At 41.1% G+C, this 18,120-nt stretch overlaps 1 protein-coding gene across 1 annotated transcript in view; it reads left to right on the top strand.

Annotated features, from left to right (window-relative positions):
* The window catches only part of VWA3A (von Willebrand factor A domain containing 3A), a 60,363-nt gene that overhangs the window by 23,744 nt on the left and 18,499 nt on the right, over nucleotides 1-18,120 (top strand). The window contains exons 15-20 of the mRNA XM_077828461.1: nucleotides 9,023-9,117; nucleotides 13,009-13,128; nucleotides 14,033-14,107; nucleotides 14,887-15,031; nucleotides 15,678-15,873; nucleotides 16,839-16,909. Of these exons, the coding sequence (XP_077684587.1) occupies nucleotides 9,023-9,117; nucleotides 13,009-13,128; nucleotides 14,033-14,107; nucleotides 14,887-15,031; nucleotides 15,678-15,873; nucleotides 16,839-16,909 (702 nt within the window). The remainder of the gene's footprint in view (nucleotides 1-9,022; nucleotides 9,118-13,008; nucleotides 13,129-14,032; nucleotides 14,108-14,886; nucleotides 15,032-15,677; nucleotides 15,874-16,838; nucleotides 16,910-18,120) is intronic.

Here is an 18,120-nt window from a genome sequence, read left to right as displayed (position 1 = left end):
GGTTTTCCAGCTGAGCAACAGATGATGCACAACACCTGTGGGAGAGGAGACTGAGGACAGTGGTGAAAAACTAATAATACCAGATCAGTGTAGGACACTGAGGGCAATCTGTGGCAGCTTGGAAGCAGAAAGTGACAGAAACAGGATGGTCTATATCAAGGGGAAATTTGCAGGAATAAAAAGCAGATGATGTGAGTCATGATGCCACATGGGTCTAGATTTAGAACACCATATCACTGCTTATTTCTACAACATGGGCTCTGTTCTGAATATGTTTCCACAGCATCCAGCACTGCTGGAATATTTTTGTTTCAGGTGTACTGCTGTTACACCTAAAGAGAAGCAGTATTGTCAGGTGATAGGATAGTAGACAGTCAGGAGACATAGGCAAAATTCAAAATATAGTCTGATTTGCCATGTGACCTGAAAATTACTTACCCTTTCTGTGCCTCAGTTTCTCCATCAATGAATCAGGGTAATTCTTACCTACCATTGTAAAGCAATATGAGATCAATGGATGAAAAGTTCTGTATAAGTGCTAAGTGTTAATAATCATCAAAGGGCCATCATAGAAATGTTCACTTTATAGTCCTCAGGAGCTCTGTATATCATATTTGTGAGTCGCATTTTAGCCTCAACAGGTTTGGGTGATCATTCCCACAATAGCCTTTCCATTTGTTTGGATGAAATGTAATTTAGCTAGCATAAATGCTAGGGCTCACTCTGAGCAATGTAGCCAGCCCTGTTAGAGTAGAAAACAGGGAACTCTTGCCTCTTGACTTTACCCATGATTTTTGCCCTTCCATAGATGCACTGGTTTGCCTTATATGTGCAATTCAGGGTACTGTGTAATTCAGGTTTTAGAATGCCTTAAGGTCTTATCTACACTAGAAACTTTGAACAGGAAAAGTTTTGCCAGCATAATGCAATTATTTCAGCAGAGTGCATTTACATTTCATTGTTTGTGCTGTCCATACAGTATCAAGTTAGACCAGCAAAAGGTACGTTGTACCATGGATAAGCATTCCAGTGTCCTCCGTGCTGCCTTCAGAAACACTACCTTGTTGGAAATTGTCACTGTGCATTATGAGGCAGCTGCTGTATATGTGGGATACCTCATTCCTCTCAGGAAATTTTGGGAATTTGGCTTAAATGCACACAATTCGTATTGTTCCGCCACATAATCTACTGCTCTCATGCACCATTTTCAAACTCATAACAGCATGGATGTGGCACAGAGAGGAAACTTTGTTGTATTTGCAGGGCTGCACTACTCAGACTCAGCTGAAGATGAGTGGACAGTGAATGTAGCGGCTATACTATTACAGCCGTTCATACAACTGCAAAGGGTGCTCCCGTTCAATGAGTACCAAGTGGCACAACTGGAATGTCATGTGAACCTAGGTCAATCAGCACTGGGGTCCAGAACTTTGAGATGCAGAACTCCACATCCCTGCAGTTATGTGCTAAGCTCACCCGAGTCCTACAGCACAGAAACACCAAGACGAGAGTTGCTCTTGCAAGGCAGAAATGAATGGCAATCACCATATGGAAACTTGCAACCCTGGATGCTGTCAGTCAGTGGGGAAGCAGTTTGGCATTGGAAAATCAACAGGCAGTTTTCACTGAGGTATGCAAGGCAATAAAGCATGTCCTCCTATACAGTAAGGCAGGGCAACATGCAGGAAATAATAGATGGATTCAACAATACGGGCTTCCTTAACTGCTGAGACAGTAGACTACGCATGTCCCCATTCTGTGCCCTCCCAACCACCAGCCTCCAAGTAAATAAAATGGGTGTTTCTTGATCGTTATGTAGTTTGGTGGATCACCAAGGATTGATGTACAGAGAACACAAAGTTGGCTGGTCTGGAAAAGTCCGTACCACCTGGGATTTTTAGAAATACATGACTTTTTGACAAGCTGAAAGCTGGGACACTTTTTCCAGACATCCAGTTGACATTAACAGAGTTTCTATACCAATTGTGATTCTTAGTAACTCTACCTTCCCTTTGCTTCCCTGGCTTATGAAGCCAAACACCAGCAATTTGGACAGAAATAAGGGAAGGTTTTATTATCCCCTGTGCAGCTACAGAATGAATGTGAGTGTGTCTTTGGAAGGCTGAAGGGAAGGTATTTCATTGCAAGGCTAAAATTCAGCAAGGAAAATTTTCCTACAGTTATTGCTGTGTGCTGCGGATTGCATAACATCTGTGAGACCAAGGGTGAGACCCTAATGCTAGGGTGGATGAAGTGAGGTGGACAGACAGGCCATCGGCTACATTCAAACAGCCTGAAAGTAAGCCAGTTAAAGTGCCACCATTAGCACTGTGTGGGTGAAGAAAGCTTAGGAGTATCCTCTGACAGTGGGTAGTAGCCTGACATTGTCTCATGGAATATGTACACTGACTGAGCCTGCCTTTAGATAATATGCATGAATATGACTTGTATTAGAAATTTTAATGAGGATTGCATAAGGGCAATTCTTTTAGTAGTGCACATTAATTACTAGCTTTAATATCTTATTGAATTTTTTTATTGTGGTATAGAAGCCTTTCTGGTTATATGAAGTACTTTCTACCACCTCAGACAGCTCTGTAGTGCCAAAAAAACACAATAAATGTGTGCAGTAACTATCAACAACCTTGAACTCTATGTAAAATACAGTAAGACATGCCTCACAAAAGGAGAAAAGAGCTTACTTACAACTTTGAATTTACTAACCACATACCATAAACTATTTACAGTGAAATTTAACATGCAGACTGGATGTCATGCATCACAGATTGCAGTATGTCTAGTCAAAACATTTCTTTTTGTTCCCTATGCTGTTTGTCTATTGGAATTGAGTGTAATGGGAACTACTGCAAGAAATGTGGGTGATTCAGGGGTGGAGAGGTGTATGATCCTTATCAGCAGCCAGTATTATTCATGCTTTAGAGTGGGTGGAACTGCTGCAATGTTATCCTTGATACATTCACTGATCAACAGTGGTGTCTGCTGCTTCAGTAGCAGCAGCGTATTTCTGTGCCTCTGTCCTTTCATGTCTCCTCCAGCAGATTTCATACCACTCCCTAGCATTCCTCACATTTGTCTTGATCTCCTGAATAATTTCTGTAAATGTGTCCTCCTTTTTGTGTGAGGGGGTGTCTGGTTCTGATAGTTACCAGATGTTCTGCAGGTGTTGGTGAGGTTCCCCTCATAAAGGTCACTGACAAACAGATTAAACAAACAGCAGTTGTTAGGTTTGAGGATTTAGCATTCTATGGTAGATAACTACACCAGCTACTCAGATTTTCCTGTCTTGGGCAGTATACATTTGTGGTTCGCCTCAGAACTATATGTGGATTGTAAGCATTTTAGACCATACAGGATGGTGGGGGGGTACTTAACCAGGTCACTTAAATAGGGAGGGGGCGGGACATGAAATACGTACACAAATATTATAGTAAAGACTACTGAATGAATTTCAGCAGTTGTGAATCTTTGAGGATTTATCCATCTGATGGATAACAAAGTGGCAGAGAAAGGAGGTGTGTAAGAGGCCCAGAGACTGCCTGGGAATGTATGCAGCCACGTTGTTTTTCCCAGTGATCCACTCACAGAAGTAGTGCCGGAGCGGCAAGGGAATATGCAGTACCATGGTAGTCCAACCAAGGCAACTTGGCCTGACAGTAACAGGGAAAAGATTAAATACCTCTTGCTAATACGATTTTCTGTAAAATTGTGGCAGCATCCCAAATCTGTGTGGGTAAAGGTTAACCAGCTATTCTGCCAGCAGCCCAAGGAACTGTAACTGCCAGTTGGGGGCATGCAAGTTCTGGCATGTCAAGTGCAAAAGCATAATAAGGCAAACCAAAAGAGAATTTGAAGAGCATCTAGCAAAAGACTCAAAAGCTAATAGCAAAAAAAAAATTTAAGTACATCAGAAGGAGAAAGTACCAAAAAATCAGTGGGGGCACCAGATGATCAAGGTGGTAAAGGTGCACTTGAAGAAGACAAGGCTGTTTGTGGAGAAGCTAAATGAATTCTTTGGATCAGTCTTCACTACAGAGGACGTAACTGAGATTCACACACTTGAGACATTCTTTTTAGAAGACAAATCTGAGGAACTGTTCAAGATTGAGCTGTCAGTAGAGGAGGATTTGGAACAAATGGATAAACTAAATAGTAATAAGTCACCAGGACCAGTTGGTACTCATCCAAGAGTTGTGAATGAGCTCAGATATGAAATTGCATAACTACCGTATGTGGTACGTAACCTATCACTTAAATCAGTCTCTGTACCAGATGACTGGCAGATAGCTAAAGTGACGCCAATTTTTTAAAAAAGCTCCAGAGGCAATCCTGGCAATTATAGGCTCATAAGCCTGACTTCAGTACCAGGCAAACTAGTAGAAACTGTAGTAAATAGCAGAATCATCAGACACACAGATGAACAGGATATGTTGGAGAAGATTCAACAGGGCTCTTGAAAAGGGAAATCATGCATTAGCAATCTATTAGAATTCTTTGAGAGGGTCAACAAATGTGTGGATCCAGTGGATATAGTGTACTTGGACTTTCAGAAAGCCCTCACTAAATGTTCTTAAGCAATTTATTCCAGTGCTTAACCACTCTGACAGTTAGAAATTTTTTCCTAATGTCCAACCTAAACTGCCCTTCCTGCAATTTAAGTCCATTGCTTCTTGTCCTGTCCTCAGAGGTTAAGAAGAACAATTTTTCTCCCTCCTTGTAATAACCTTTTATGTACTTGAAAACTGTTATAATGTCCCCTCTCAGTCTTCTTTTCTCCAGACTAAACAAACCCAAATTTTTCAATCTTCCCTCATAGGTCATGTTTTCCAGACCTTTAATCATTTTTGTTGCTCTTCTCTGGACTTTCTTCAATTTGTCCACATCTTTCCTGAAATGTGGCACCCAGAACTGGACACAGTATTCCAGTTGAGGCCTAATCAGTGCGGAGTAGAACAGAAGAATTACTTCTTATGTCCTACTTACAATACTTCTGCTAATTCTCCCTCTTATTGGGATGGCACATGTGTTGGGCACTTGCACAGTTTTCTGGGATTCTGGTTGTATATAAAACGGCTCCTGGCTATTGCTCAGCTCACTGTCATCATCATCATCACATTCCTGGCAATGCCAAGCACCTTTTCCTCATCCCCACTGTGCGGGGAGGGATTCCTGGGCACTGTGGGATACTGAAGTGTCTGCAGTCCATTTTAGAGGTGAAGGTAGGCAACCCTGCTTGATATAGCATCAAGCTGTGCATAAAGGAGCAGGGCTTGCGGGAAGCTCCAGACCTCCTCTTGTGCTCCTTGACCTTTTGGTAGACCTGCCTCCCTTCCTCTTCTTTTGACTTGCATTGGGTCTCATCTCTGGTTTTCTCCTTGGATTTGAATCACTTTTGAAAGGTTGGCATATATATCTTTCTTACTATAATAATGCCATAGTTGTGCCAGAACATGCTCCTTTCCCCACAGCCCTAGAAATTCAAAGACCTTTACCCTGCTCCCACCCCACCAACCTCTAGACTACACAGCAGCTTTAGAATGGATTGGAACCATGCTTGTAGTGCTGTGAGAAAAGTAACAGGAAAAGATGTGACCACAAACAATGTGCTGGTGATTGAACGGAGAGGCATGCTTCTGGCCACTGGGACCCCATAGTAGCAGAGTTCAAAATCTTTTACTAGACAGCTCGCTTCTGAAGGGAATGGTGAATTGTGGGAATGTTGCTGGAAGACTTCTTATACCCATACAGATACATGTTTGTCCAGATTGTTACTGTACCAATTGAGACATACCAACAGTAGGCTTATATCACTCTGGAAGAGGGAATAAAAATGCTGGCAAAAATGGAGAGTGGTGTTAGTAGACAAAAAATATTAAATGTTGGTGCTTGCCCGGTTGTGGCAGTTGAAAGTGAGCTTTACCAGTAAAACCTTCTTGTATAGACAAGGCCAAAGAGTGCATGACCTTTCTGTAGTAAAAGAAACCACACACACCTGACATTAAAGGACACAGATGATATGCCATCAGTGTCAAACCACATCACTAAGAACAGTGAGCATTCTCTATCAACACCACCACAACAGAATCCTCACTTTTGAGTCTCAAATTCCCAATGCGAAAAAGCACAAATCTCCCCTAAGATTTTGGACCATCTGAGTGGGTGAACAACTCTGAGCCTTTGAGGAATAACTTTGTCCCCTGAATGACCTGTTATAGGTTCATCTCTCTGCGTTTCTAGCTGCAGTAATATGCAGTAATGAGCTTAGCTATATGATGCCTCCGACTGTCTGCGATGTCAACAGTACACGTCTCCTCTGTCTTGACTCCCCATTGCCCCCATAGGATTGCAAATGGAGTTGTCATAGGAAAGGATGGATGTGTCCTGCATCTAGCCAAGTACATCAGCTCCTGGTGTTGTGAACCTAACTTTGTGAGAGTAGGGTGAAACTAACTTTGCCGAGACCTGTGAGGGTATGCCCAAACAGCTATGGCTCACCATCAGTGACACTCTCCTTTTGCCTTGTATGTTGTGCCTGATAGTATTCTTCAGATGGTTGTGTGCACAACATCTGCAATGGCATGGGATAAGTGGTTCATACGAGATATAGTAAAGAATATATATAATATGCTGAATCACCTTCCAGGTGTTTGTTTCCCAGGACACCCCAGGTGTGGAGGGTCTGAGCCTGAGTCAAGCCAGGATCCAGGGTTCAAGCTCTATTGCTTTGCAGCATAGATGCAGCCCCACTGGACTCGTGCTCTGGGAGTCTCCCAAAAGCATTCCACAATCCTGTGGGCTGTCTTTCTTTGTCATCTGGACAGCCAAGTTTGGTGAACAGTCAAGTTTTCCCACACTGCACCATACACAAAAGGCTAGAGCAGCCACATTTTGGGAGGGCACTAGGAAATCTGGGATTTGGGTGGTTGGAGTCAGACCCCCATAATGCAGTGTAGACACTGAAGCTCCAGGTTGGGATCCAGGGTTGAATACCTAACCTGGGGTTGCAAATGAGTGTAGACACTCAAGCTCTATTTTAACAAACTTACGGTCTGGAAACTCAAGTTCTACTAATCCTGGGCTTATATTGCAGTGTAGATGATTGACAGAATTCTTGGTGGTGATTCTTCACTGAGAGTAGTTTCTGTTATTGTTCTCCAGAGAAAAGCGTGGCCTCCAATTCTTGTCTAATGGTTTTAATATACTTCCGTGCCCTTGCACGGCCTTGGGCTGCATTTTAATAAATAAAAATATGGTGCTTGTTGAACATATGGCCTGGCCTCTGCCATTGCTCCTGTCATTGACTGACCAAACGGAATATCTGACTGGTGCTACAAAGCACTTAGGATATGTCTACCCTGCAGTCATGAGTGTGAATGGAAGGTCATGTTGATGAACCTGTACTCTCACTAGAGCTCTAGGAGTAGAAGTGAGGATACCACGGTGTGGGCTTCAGCACCAGCTTTACAAGCCCATCTGATTCACTGCGTGTGCACTTGCTTGTGCAACAGGTGCTGAATCCCGCACCACAGCATCCTCACGTCTGGGTTTAGTGAGCTAGCTAGAGTACAGCTAGCACAGGTATGTCTACATGAGCTGCTATTTGTGCTTATAGCTGCAGTGTAGACATATCCTTAGAGAAATATGCTCTTGATGTCATACCCTAGAAGTAGATTAAGTCTTGTTCGTGTTTTAATAGTCCACTGAATACCAGAATTTACTCTCCGAGTTCTTGCTCCCTGGCTTAGGGATGATGTGGAGGTTTAGCATGGAAACAGGCAGAACCCTGCAAATCTGTGGATATCCGCTTTATATCTGCAGCTGCAGATATCTGTGGACACAAATTTTGAAACAGGTGAGATGGCTGGGTGGACCCCTTCCTGTAGGACAAGTGCTTGTGCTGATTCTACACTGTTTTTTGTTGGTTTTGGAACACTGTGTGAATACTGAAACATCTTGATGAGCTATGAACTGTGTACCCTAGGTGTCTGTCATTGACTTCATAGGGTCCTGGCCCCTTCAGTGCCCACCCCCTAGTAATGATTGCCCAACAATACACATTTAAGGAAAGTGGCAAGGGACGCTGAGTTGAGGGTGAGGAATACCTAGTGGTCTCTGTGATGCTGAAAGACATGACTGTAGGTCTACTTGCTGTAGATCACTGTGCAAACATGCTACATGTGCACTTGTAACAGCCATATTTCTGCCAGCTTCCTGGAGATATGCTTTCTAACTGCACTGTGGCTACCATTGCTAAGCGTGGTGTGAACTCTGTTTCTGTCGATGGCCCCACTCCCCTCTGGCTCCTGTAATGCCACCACTGAGAGATACCTACTTTCTTGTTTCCCCATCTTCATGTATGGAGCTTTGCCACTATAATTAATTATTTAATTATAAATAATTAAATACTTATTCGAGCAGGAACTTGAACATGGGTTTCCTGCTTCCCAAGTGAGTGCCCTAAATGCCAAGCTTATAGTATCAGTGTCCCTCCCTATGATTAATCAAGTATTTTATATACTGTGGAACAACTTTGCTTCTAATGAGGAAGTTTTAAAGACTATGGAGTTATAGCCAAAATGATTGAAATGTGATTGCATCAAGTGACATTAATAGATGAGCAACTAAAATGCACAGAGGGCAATTATGAGCAAGCTAAACTATCATCTGACATTCCTGTGGTCAATGGAGATTGAGAGTCAGAGAACCGTGGAGCCCTTTTAGTTTCTTCATCATTTTCTGTGTGTCTTATTTGCAGATGTTTTAACAGAATACATGAACTGTAAGGGTACTGGAAGCGTAAGGGTACTTTACCATAACTGATCATTTCCATCAGTTTAAATACGTGGATTTTATTCACTAAAATGTGTATAGTTTGTCATAGTCAATTATCCTATTTTTAGGTCAACAAATATTTGGAAATACAAATTTAGTCTGAAATAGAAACATGTTAATTTAGATTATTTTAAAAACCACCATTCGTCAGTTGTCTATATTTTGTTCACAGAAACAGCTTGATAGAACGGTGAGAACATATGAGAGGCGAATAGACTGGCTTTCTATCGCTAGCAGAAGAATATGGGGAACTGTTTGTGAACGGAGGTATTAATATTGGGCGTTCTGGGTCCCTGTTGCAGAAGTGGCATCCTAATTTGGCAGTGTTAACTTTGTGCCTGTAAATGAGCATAGAGACACAGTACAAAAAATGTACACACCTAAATGCATCATTTGCAGATATGTGACTTGTGCATGCAATTTAAGTATCCATTTTTGAAAACTGATATGATGATATAATGCATCCGATAAAGTGAGCTGTAGCTCATGAAAGCTTATGCTCAAATAAATTTGTTAGTCTCTAAGGTGCCACAAGTACTCCTTTTCTTTTTGCGAATACAGACTAACATGGCTGCTACTCTGAAACCTGATATTGTACTGTTCAGCATGTAGCTATATCTTTTTATTATTGATGATGGGATGTTCAGTGGACCATAAAGACACTAAAGTTCAAATATACTAGAAAAGAAGCCATAGCTTCAATGAGACCGGTTAATATACACATTTAAATTTGAGGTATCTAAGAAATGACCCTTTGGGAAATGTTCTGTCTTAAATCCCATGTAAACAGAGCCTGATGTGTATGGTCACAAAGGCTAAAACATTAAGACTCTTCCTGCAAAGCACATTGAGCCATCTGTACTTAGTGTTAAAGCTTCCTACTGTGAAGGCTCAGACACCAAATCTTCCACCCAGCCCCACTCATACACTTAATACTTTTTTCCCAAAAAACAGTATATGGAATTATGAACCACAGTAAAAATGGTGGGAGACCACTCTTCTCACCTTTTGAGGTGTATTGCCTGGGTCCGGGTCCAGCATTAGGGTAAAACAAAACACATTCTGTGTGGAATAAGTAAGGGCCCAATCCTGGAAACACTTACAGGGACTATTCATGTGATTAAAATTAGGCATGTGCATTATTGTTTGCTGGATTAGGACCATAATACAGCTTGATCTCATTATGTTAGATTGTGATTATTTAAAATCAAACAGTCACTGACGAACACAATGCTAAATCTGTGATACTCAGACTGAGGTTCCTAAGCCGCAAATGACTCTTTAATATGTCTTCTGTGGCTCTTTGCAGCACATGATATTAAAACACTATGATTTAATTATTAACCAATCAGGATGTTTTTACTATGTTATTAACCAATTGTAGTTAATAAAATAATAATACTTGGTCAGTCATTTTGCTGTGAGAATTATATTCTCTCTCTCTCTATGTATGTATATATATATAAAATATTGTGATAGACAGTTGGGTACAGCAGAGTAGCAGAAGGCAGATATACTGGCAACTGGATTAACAGTTTTCTGTTCCCTGACTGACCAGATCAGGGACTACTCCAGGCTAATGAGAACACCTGACTCCAATTAACCTGCAAAGAGTCAGGTGAGGCCATTAAGCTAATATGACCACCTGACTCTAATTAAGGCCCCTCTGATACTATAAAAGGGCTCACTCCAGGGAGCCAGAGGAGAGGAAGTACGGCTGAAGGGCTGGTTAATGAAGACACCCTCAAGTCATTGGTAAGGGAGCCCTAAGGTAAGAGAGAAGAAGAGAGAAGCAGGAGAGCTGAGGGGAAGTGGCCCAGGGAAATGTAGCAACTTTGGCAGTGAAAGGTTGGCTGCCAACAGCTGCTACCATTAGGGTCCCTGGGCTGGAACCCAAAGTAGAGAGCGGGCCTGGGTTCCCCCCAACCCACCACTACAGAAACACCTCCTGCGAGGGGAAAACAGGCCCCTGGCAGGACACGAGGCTAAACTGTTTTGGTATGAGGCAGTAGGAGCAACAGAGACTGTGGGAGTTCTCTCACCAACCTCCTTGCTGGCTTAGGATGAAAAGGGCTCAGTAGACTGTGTCCCTGGCCCTAGGGAGAGAAGGCCTACGTGGAGGGTTGCAGTGAGCCTCTGAAGCTAGCATAAACCGCCTGGAAGCACGGGACCCACGGGGACAAGGTCGGAGCTCTGCCACAGAGTGTGTGTGTGTGTGTGTGTGTGTGTGTGTGTATGTGTATATATATATAAAAAATATTAGGGCTTTCGATTAATCACGGTTACACATGATTAACTCAAAAAGTTAATTGTGCTTTAAAAAATTAACTGTGATTAATCTCAATTAATCACACTGTTAAACAATAGAATACCAATTCAATAAATTAATTACCTATTAAATATTGTGGATGTTTTTCTATATTTTCAAATATATTTATTTCTATTACAACACAGAATACAAAGTATACAGTGCTCACTTTATATTATTTTTATTACAAATATTTGCACTGTAAAAATGATAAACAAAAGAAATAGTATTTTTCATTTCACCTCATACAAGTACTGTAGTGCAATCTCTTTATCATGAAAGTGCAACTTACAAATGTAGATTTTTTTTTTTTGTTACATAACTGCACTCAAAAACAAAACAATGTAAAACTTTAGGGCTTACAAGTCCATTTACTCTTACTTCTTGTTCAGCCAATCGCTAAGACAAACGTTTGGTTCCATTTACAGGAGATAATGATGCCCGTTTGCTTACAATGTCACCTGAAAGTGTGAACCGGCGTTCACATGGATCTTTTGTAGCCAGCATTGCAAGATCTTTACGTGCCAGATATGCTAAAGATTCGTATACTCCTTCATGCTTCAGCCACCATTCCAGAGAACATGCTTCCATGCTGATGATGCTCGTTAAAAAAATAATTAATTAATGAATTTTGTGACTAAACTCCTTGGGGGAGAATCGTATGTCGCCTTCTCTGTTTTACCTGCATTCTGCCATCTATTTCATGTTATAGCAGTCTCGGATGATGACCCAGCACATGTTCTTCATTTTAAGAACACTTTCACTACAGATTTGACAAAATGCAAAGAAGGTACCAATGTGAGATTTCTAAAGATAGCTATATCACTCGACCAAAGGTTTAAGAATCTGAAGTGCCTTCCAAACTCTGAGAGGGACAAGGTGTGGCGCATGCTTTCAAATGTCTTAAAAGAGCAACACTCCAATGTGAAAACTACAGAACCCAAACCCCAAAAAAGAAAATCAACCTTCTGCTGGTGGCATCTGACTCAGATGGTGAAAATGAACATGCGTCGATCCGCACTGCTTTGGATAGTTTTTGAGCAGAGCCCGTTTTCAGCCTGGACGCATGTCCTCTGGAATGGTGGTTGAAGCATGAAGGGACATATGTATCTTTAGTGCATCTGGCACATAAATATCTTGCAATGCTGGCTACAACAAAACAATATAAAACTTTAGCGCCTACAAGTCGACTCTGTCCTACTTCTTGTTCACCAAGTCGCTAAGAGAAACAGGTTTGTTTACGGGAGATAATGCTGCCCACTTCTTATTTACAATGTCACTTGAAAGTGAGAACAGGCATTTGCATGTTTTGTTTTTGAGTTATGTAACAAACAAAAAAATGTACATTTGTAGATTGCACTGTCATGATAAAGAGATCTCACTACAGTACTTGGATGAGGTGAATTGAAAAATGCTTTTCTTTTATTTATCTTTTTTACAGTGTAAATATTTGTAATAAAAATAACAGTGAGCACTGTACTTTTTGTATTCTGTGTTGTAACTGAAATCAATATATTTGAAAATTTAGAAAAACATCAAAATATATTTATAGTGCAATTTAAACTGCGATTAATCGCAATTAATTTTTTTAATCATTTGACAGCCCTATTAATCACATGAATTGTCCCTGTGTTTCCAGGATGCGGACTAGCTTATTCCATACTAAGTGTGTTTTCTTTTACCCTAGTTCTGCAGTGGTGCGAGGGAAGAAATCTATTACTTCATAGATTTTTAAGGCCAAAACTTGAACAATAATTAATTCAGTAGTGATTAAAATATCTAAACAGAGTGATAGAAATATTGTCTGTGATTTGGGTCCCTTTTAATTAAGGTATGTGTTCCTTGTGTAGGGTTGTTATACTTGTTGATATCTCAGTAACAAATTTGTTGTACATCATTCATATCCAACATTCCTTGCGACTTTTACTTGAAGAACAAATGTCAAACAAGGATTTCTTCAATATTATAGCGTAAGTAGCAGATCAAAAATATTTTTCTTTAAACAATTACCTATAACACATTGTGAGCAAGCAGTACACAGGTGGCTAAATAGAAAAATGACATGCAAGGTGGCTGGCTAGCTACTAAAGATTGCCAATGTCTTATCTGATTTAGATGATATTTTACCGTATTTAACTTTTTGTGATAGAATAATTACAAGAATAGCCTATGAAAGACACCCTAATTTGCCCTTATCACTATTTTAAATAGTTGAAATATACGGTGGCCAGTCTGGTAATTAAGGATCATCATCTACTTTATGATGTTTATGCTTCATGATTTTGCACATTTCAGTGAACCCAGATAATGTTCAAAAACATTAAAACAGTGTAAAAAAAACACTGGAATGCGTTACCTAGGGAGGTGGTGGAATCTCTTTCCTTAGATATTTTTAAGGTCAGGCTTGACAAAGCCCTGGCTGGGATGATTTAGTTGGGGATTGGCCCTGCTTTGAGCAGGGGGTTGGACTAGATGACCTCCTGAGGTCCCTTCCAACCCTGATATTCTATGATTCTGTGATAACAAATACTGTGCATATTATAGTACTGAGAACAGTTGCAAAATTAAAGTGTCAAAAAACATCACATTTAAAAAAATAGTTGGGTTTATCAGGTCCCTCCACTGCAAAATCCCTCTTGCAATTTACAAGAGACATAAATACAATAGTGTATGAACTTTGATATTATTTTTCCTAGTATACAACAATGCTAAATTCCTTAATACACAGGTAGGTGTGGAATGTTCCACGGTTTGAAACACAAACTGATATCAGATGACAAACATCTGTAATGCTAGATTTTATCTAGGGAATTTACATTGTATCCTTGAGAGCTATAATTTGAAAATGTAACTGCTGTTTTGTTTTCTCCAAAGATTTGGAAGTGACATCAAGTCTTGGAAACCAGAAATGGTTCCTTCAAATTCAGAAAATTTACAAAGTGCCTGGAGGTACAATCAAACTATAATTTGCTTATATTTATGAATTTAATGAAAGTGCTTATCCTAGAACAAATGTAGCATAGAACCAGGTTTAACCAAAGCAGTGAGTAATTTTGCAGATGTAAAAAGTTTAGTATGGTGTGCTATCCTATAGTTTGTGTAGTTCTAATCTGAAAAATTACTTGTGACAACAGCGTGATAGCATTTAATATTTAGTGTGTTGAAATTATTTCCATATCATATGTGCTCCGTTCAGAAGTGTAAAGGTAGTTTATAAAATAACTGCCAAACCTTCAGATACAACCTGAGAGCTGAAAGTCAGTCTGGATTCTTTCTTTCCTAATACCAGCACCACTCTGCATGCCAAATTATACCCTTATTGAATCTATGCAGTCCCATTATCTTCAGAAGATCTGCACAGATGTAACTGAATGGAATTTAGTAAACAGTTCTGTTGATGCATGAGTGTGTAGAATTATGAGTTAACATGGAGTCTCATATTACAGCTTTCCTATATAATGTGCATTAATAATCCTTCTGCCTTAAAACTGTGCCTTGACCCTTTTCAGAGTTGCTAATTTGCCAGGGCTGCAGTAAAATTAGGCCAGTCCACTTGGGCCATTGTATCATCGGGCTGTGCTGTGTGTCATAATTCAAAAGCTATTTCTATATTTCAGTACATCACCATGAGATTTTAGTTGAGACGGTGGGTTTTATTGCTTCCTGCAGAAAAGTCTTTCTATTGCATATTCTTTGCATTCTGATTATTAGTATAAAACTCTTTCTAGATGGGTGTTGAGCCTGCAGTGCAAAGGCAGTAGAAATTTCATGAGTGCTCTAAGAAGAGCAGTGGAAGTAGACCTCAAAGATAAAGACAAACATGTATCTCAAGGACTTTATCTACTTACCACTGGAGTTCCTGACCAGGAGATGGTGGGTATCAATACAAAATTTTGCATGTTCTTTGTAAATATTTATTGCTTATTCAGAATTAACCTCAAACTTTTTTCACCTGCCTTCTGTAGTTTGGTGATAGAACACTTGTCTTTCATATAAGTAAGCCCATTAATGGTACCAGGATCTGTGACTTCACCTCCTGAAATTATTCATTCCTGTATAACTCAAGGCAGGAAGTATTGCTGGGTGAATCTCAAAAGGTTCTGGATGTTTTTGTGTGACCCACCCCCCAGCACTCACAGGCACTGTAGATCCCTTTTTCTAGTGACAGCAGGATCTTCCTTGCCCACTCCTTCCTCTATCTGGCAACTCTTCATCAGCCCTCCCATGCCCCATCTGCAGGAGAAGACAACAGTCCACTTCTGCCAGGCCACACATCATTCTCCAGACAGAAGAGGATTTAAATTATAAGGAGAAATCTCTCATCAATTCTGTGACTAACTCTAGAGTAAATTTACTTAAAGTTAAACTCTGAGGGTCAGATCCTCAGTTGGTATGAAGCGATATAGTGACTTCAGTGGAATGGCATTGATTTACACCAGCTGAGAATTTGGCCCTGCAAGTCAATAAAATAGTCACTCTTCTGAAGTTCATGGTGGTAGCCTTTCTTTTTGTCTTGTAGCATACAGTTAATACTTATATGGCCGATGTCTGTGGAGGTTGTGATTTGCAGCTTCACGTTTGTCTGTTCAGTGTAAATGGCTTTGACCCCAATGGCATTATTCCATCCCGCTATGCCAGTCCAAATGAAACTGCCAGCGTGTTTAGAGAAATAGCACATGCGGCCAATGGAAGGTTTCATTGGTTTGGAGAAACAGGTATGTTTTTTAACTTCCATCTTCATACATTCCTCCTCTATTGGGCAAGTTAGTAATGCACTATTACAGGGGCGAGCAAACTTTTTGGCCTGAGGGCTGCATCGGGTTTCTGAAATTGTATGGAGGGCCAGCTGGGGGGACTGTGCCTCCCCAAACAGCCAGGCATGGCCCAGCTCCCACCCCCCATCCAACCCCACCCCCCCTGCTCTCTGTCCCCTGACCACTCCCAGCCCCTAACTGCCCCCTGCCACCCCATCCAACCCCTCCTCTCCTTCCTGACTTCCCCCCTGCCTTCTGACCGCCCCAACCCCTATCCACTTCCCCCCCCCGCCCCCCCCCCCACGCTTCTTGCCCCCTTACCGCACTGCCTGGAGCACCGGTGGCCGGGCTCTGAAGCTGCGCTGCCCTAGGAGCTTGCAGCCCCGCCGCCCAGAGCATCGTGCCGGCGGCGCAGTAAACTGAGGCTGCAGGAGAGGGGCCGGAGGCTAGCCTCCCTGGCCAGGAGCTCAGAGCCTGGGCAGGATGGTCCCACAGGCCATAGTTTGCCCATCTCTGCACTATTACATGCAACTGTTTCCTGAGACAAATAGCTTCTCCTTTACATTGTGTTAAGACATTATACTGGCACTGAAATAGACAGAGGGCTCATCCCAGTTAAGGCCTCTAGGTGCTACTGCAATATAAAAGTTTAATAATGATGCAGGATTTCTGTACTTTAGTATTTTAAAACCTAATTAGAAATTAATGTAATCATAAGTCAACTCCAGATAGGCATTTCTAAAGACAAACATTTTAAAGTTTTTAATTACTTATGAAGTGTGGGCTAAATTATATCTAGCCCTTATGAAGTACACACTTTACTTTTTTTTTCTCTTTTTCTGTTGATTTTTTTTGTGTGCTCTGCAAGTTGCGATATACTTTCTTTAAAATAATTACCTATTGATAAGCATATGTTTAATTACCAGGCATTTATGAAAGTGATGATATCAGTATTATTGTGTCTGAAATGGAAAAAGCAGTCAACTACTCCCAAAAGGTATGCTTTAAAAAATACCATTTTCAATTTTCTTTAGAAAATAGCTCTAAAATATTTGTTCAGTTGATGGTGTTCAGGCATTAGCTACAAAATCAAAGTAATTTATAAGATGGTGCATGATTTAGGATAATATAAAATAATGTTTAAAGTAAAAATAGAGTTCTGCTCTGGAAAGCAACTAGAAAACTGGCCTTGTGGTGTTCCATATTTGTGTTTCAATGATTCCATATCAAATATGATTTTATAAGTAAAAGGATGCTCTTTTTATCTGCCAATCCTGTGAACTCAGCCTGGGCTTTGAGACTCAAGCTGGGTGGTTCTTACACATCACCAGTAATAAAGATTCTGCAGGCCAAATTATTCCTTTAATTATTTCTGAACAACCTAAATGGCAATAGTAAATATAACTGTGGGCATAATTTGGCCTGTAGAATCCTTTTATTACTGGTGAAGATACACAGAATGGTCAGAACTCTGCTGTGTAGTCTAATCAAGTTGTAGTTCAGTCTACTGCAGGGGTCTCAAACATGCAGTCCACAGGGTTATTTTCTGCTGCCCGCCAGCTCCCCGCAGCACCCCCGCCCTCCCCAGCATTTCAGGGAAGGGGTTGGAATGGGGGCAGGGAAGGGGTGGGAAGGGGCAGGGCAGGGGTGGGGCCTCATGGAAGGGGTGGAGTGGGGGTGTGGCCGGGCAGCGGGGGGGTGGTCAGTGGTGTGGCCCTCAGGCCAATGTACTAGTCCTCATGTGGCCCTCGTGGTCATTTGAGTTTGAGACCCCTGGTCTAGTGGATAAGGCACTGGGACTGGGAATCCGAAGGCCTGGGTTTCATTCCCCTCTCTGCCTTTGTCCTACTGTGTGATCCATGGGCAAGTCACTCCATCTCTCTATGCCTCCATTCCACTCCCACCTTTGGCTGTCTTGTACATGTAGATTGTAAACTCTTTGTGGCAGGAATTGGCTCTTACTTTGTACAGCACCTTGCGGAATGGAGCATCTAGGCACCGCTGTAATACATGTAACAGAAAATTGACTATTCGTACCCAGGTTGATTTTGCATTGCCATCAGTTTTACTTGTAAACTAAGCTAATATAATATGGAATCATTTATATACAACAAAAATGGCCATTTGATTTTTTTCTCAAATTACATTCAATGTAATGTCATGCATTTGATGTGCCTGTTTCTCTTGGAAATGGTTCTTCTGACTAAT

The sequence above is a fragment of the Eretmochelys imbricata genome, chromosome 10 (assembly GCF_965152235.1).
Source record: "Eretmochelys imbricata isolate rEreImb1 chromosome 10, rEreImb1.hap1, whole genome shotgun sequence".
Classification (NCBI taxonomy): Eukaryota; Metazoa; Chordata; order Testudines; family Cheloniidae; genus Eretmochelys; species Eretmochelys imbricata.
Note: the sequence above shows the minus strand (reverse complement) of the source record. Positions and strands in the feature narration are given on the sequence as shown.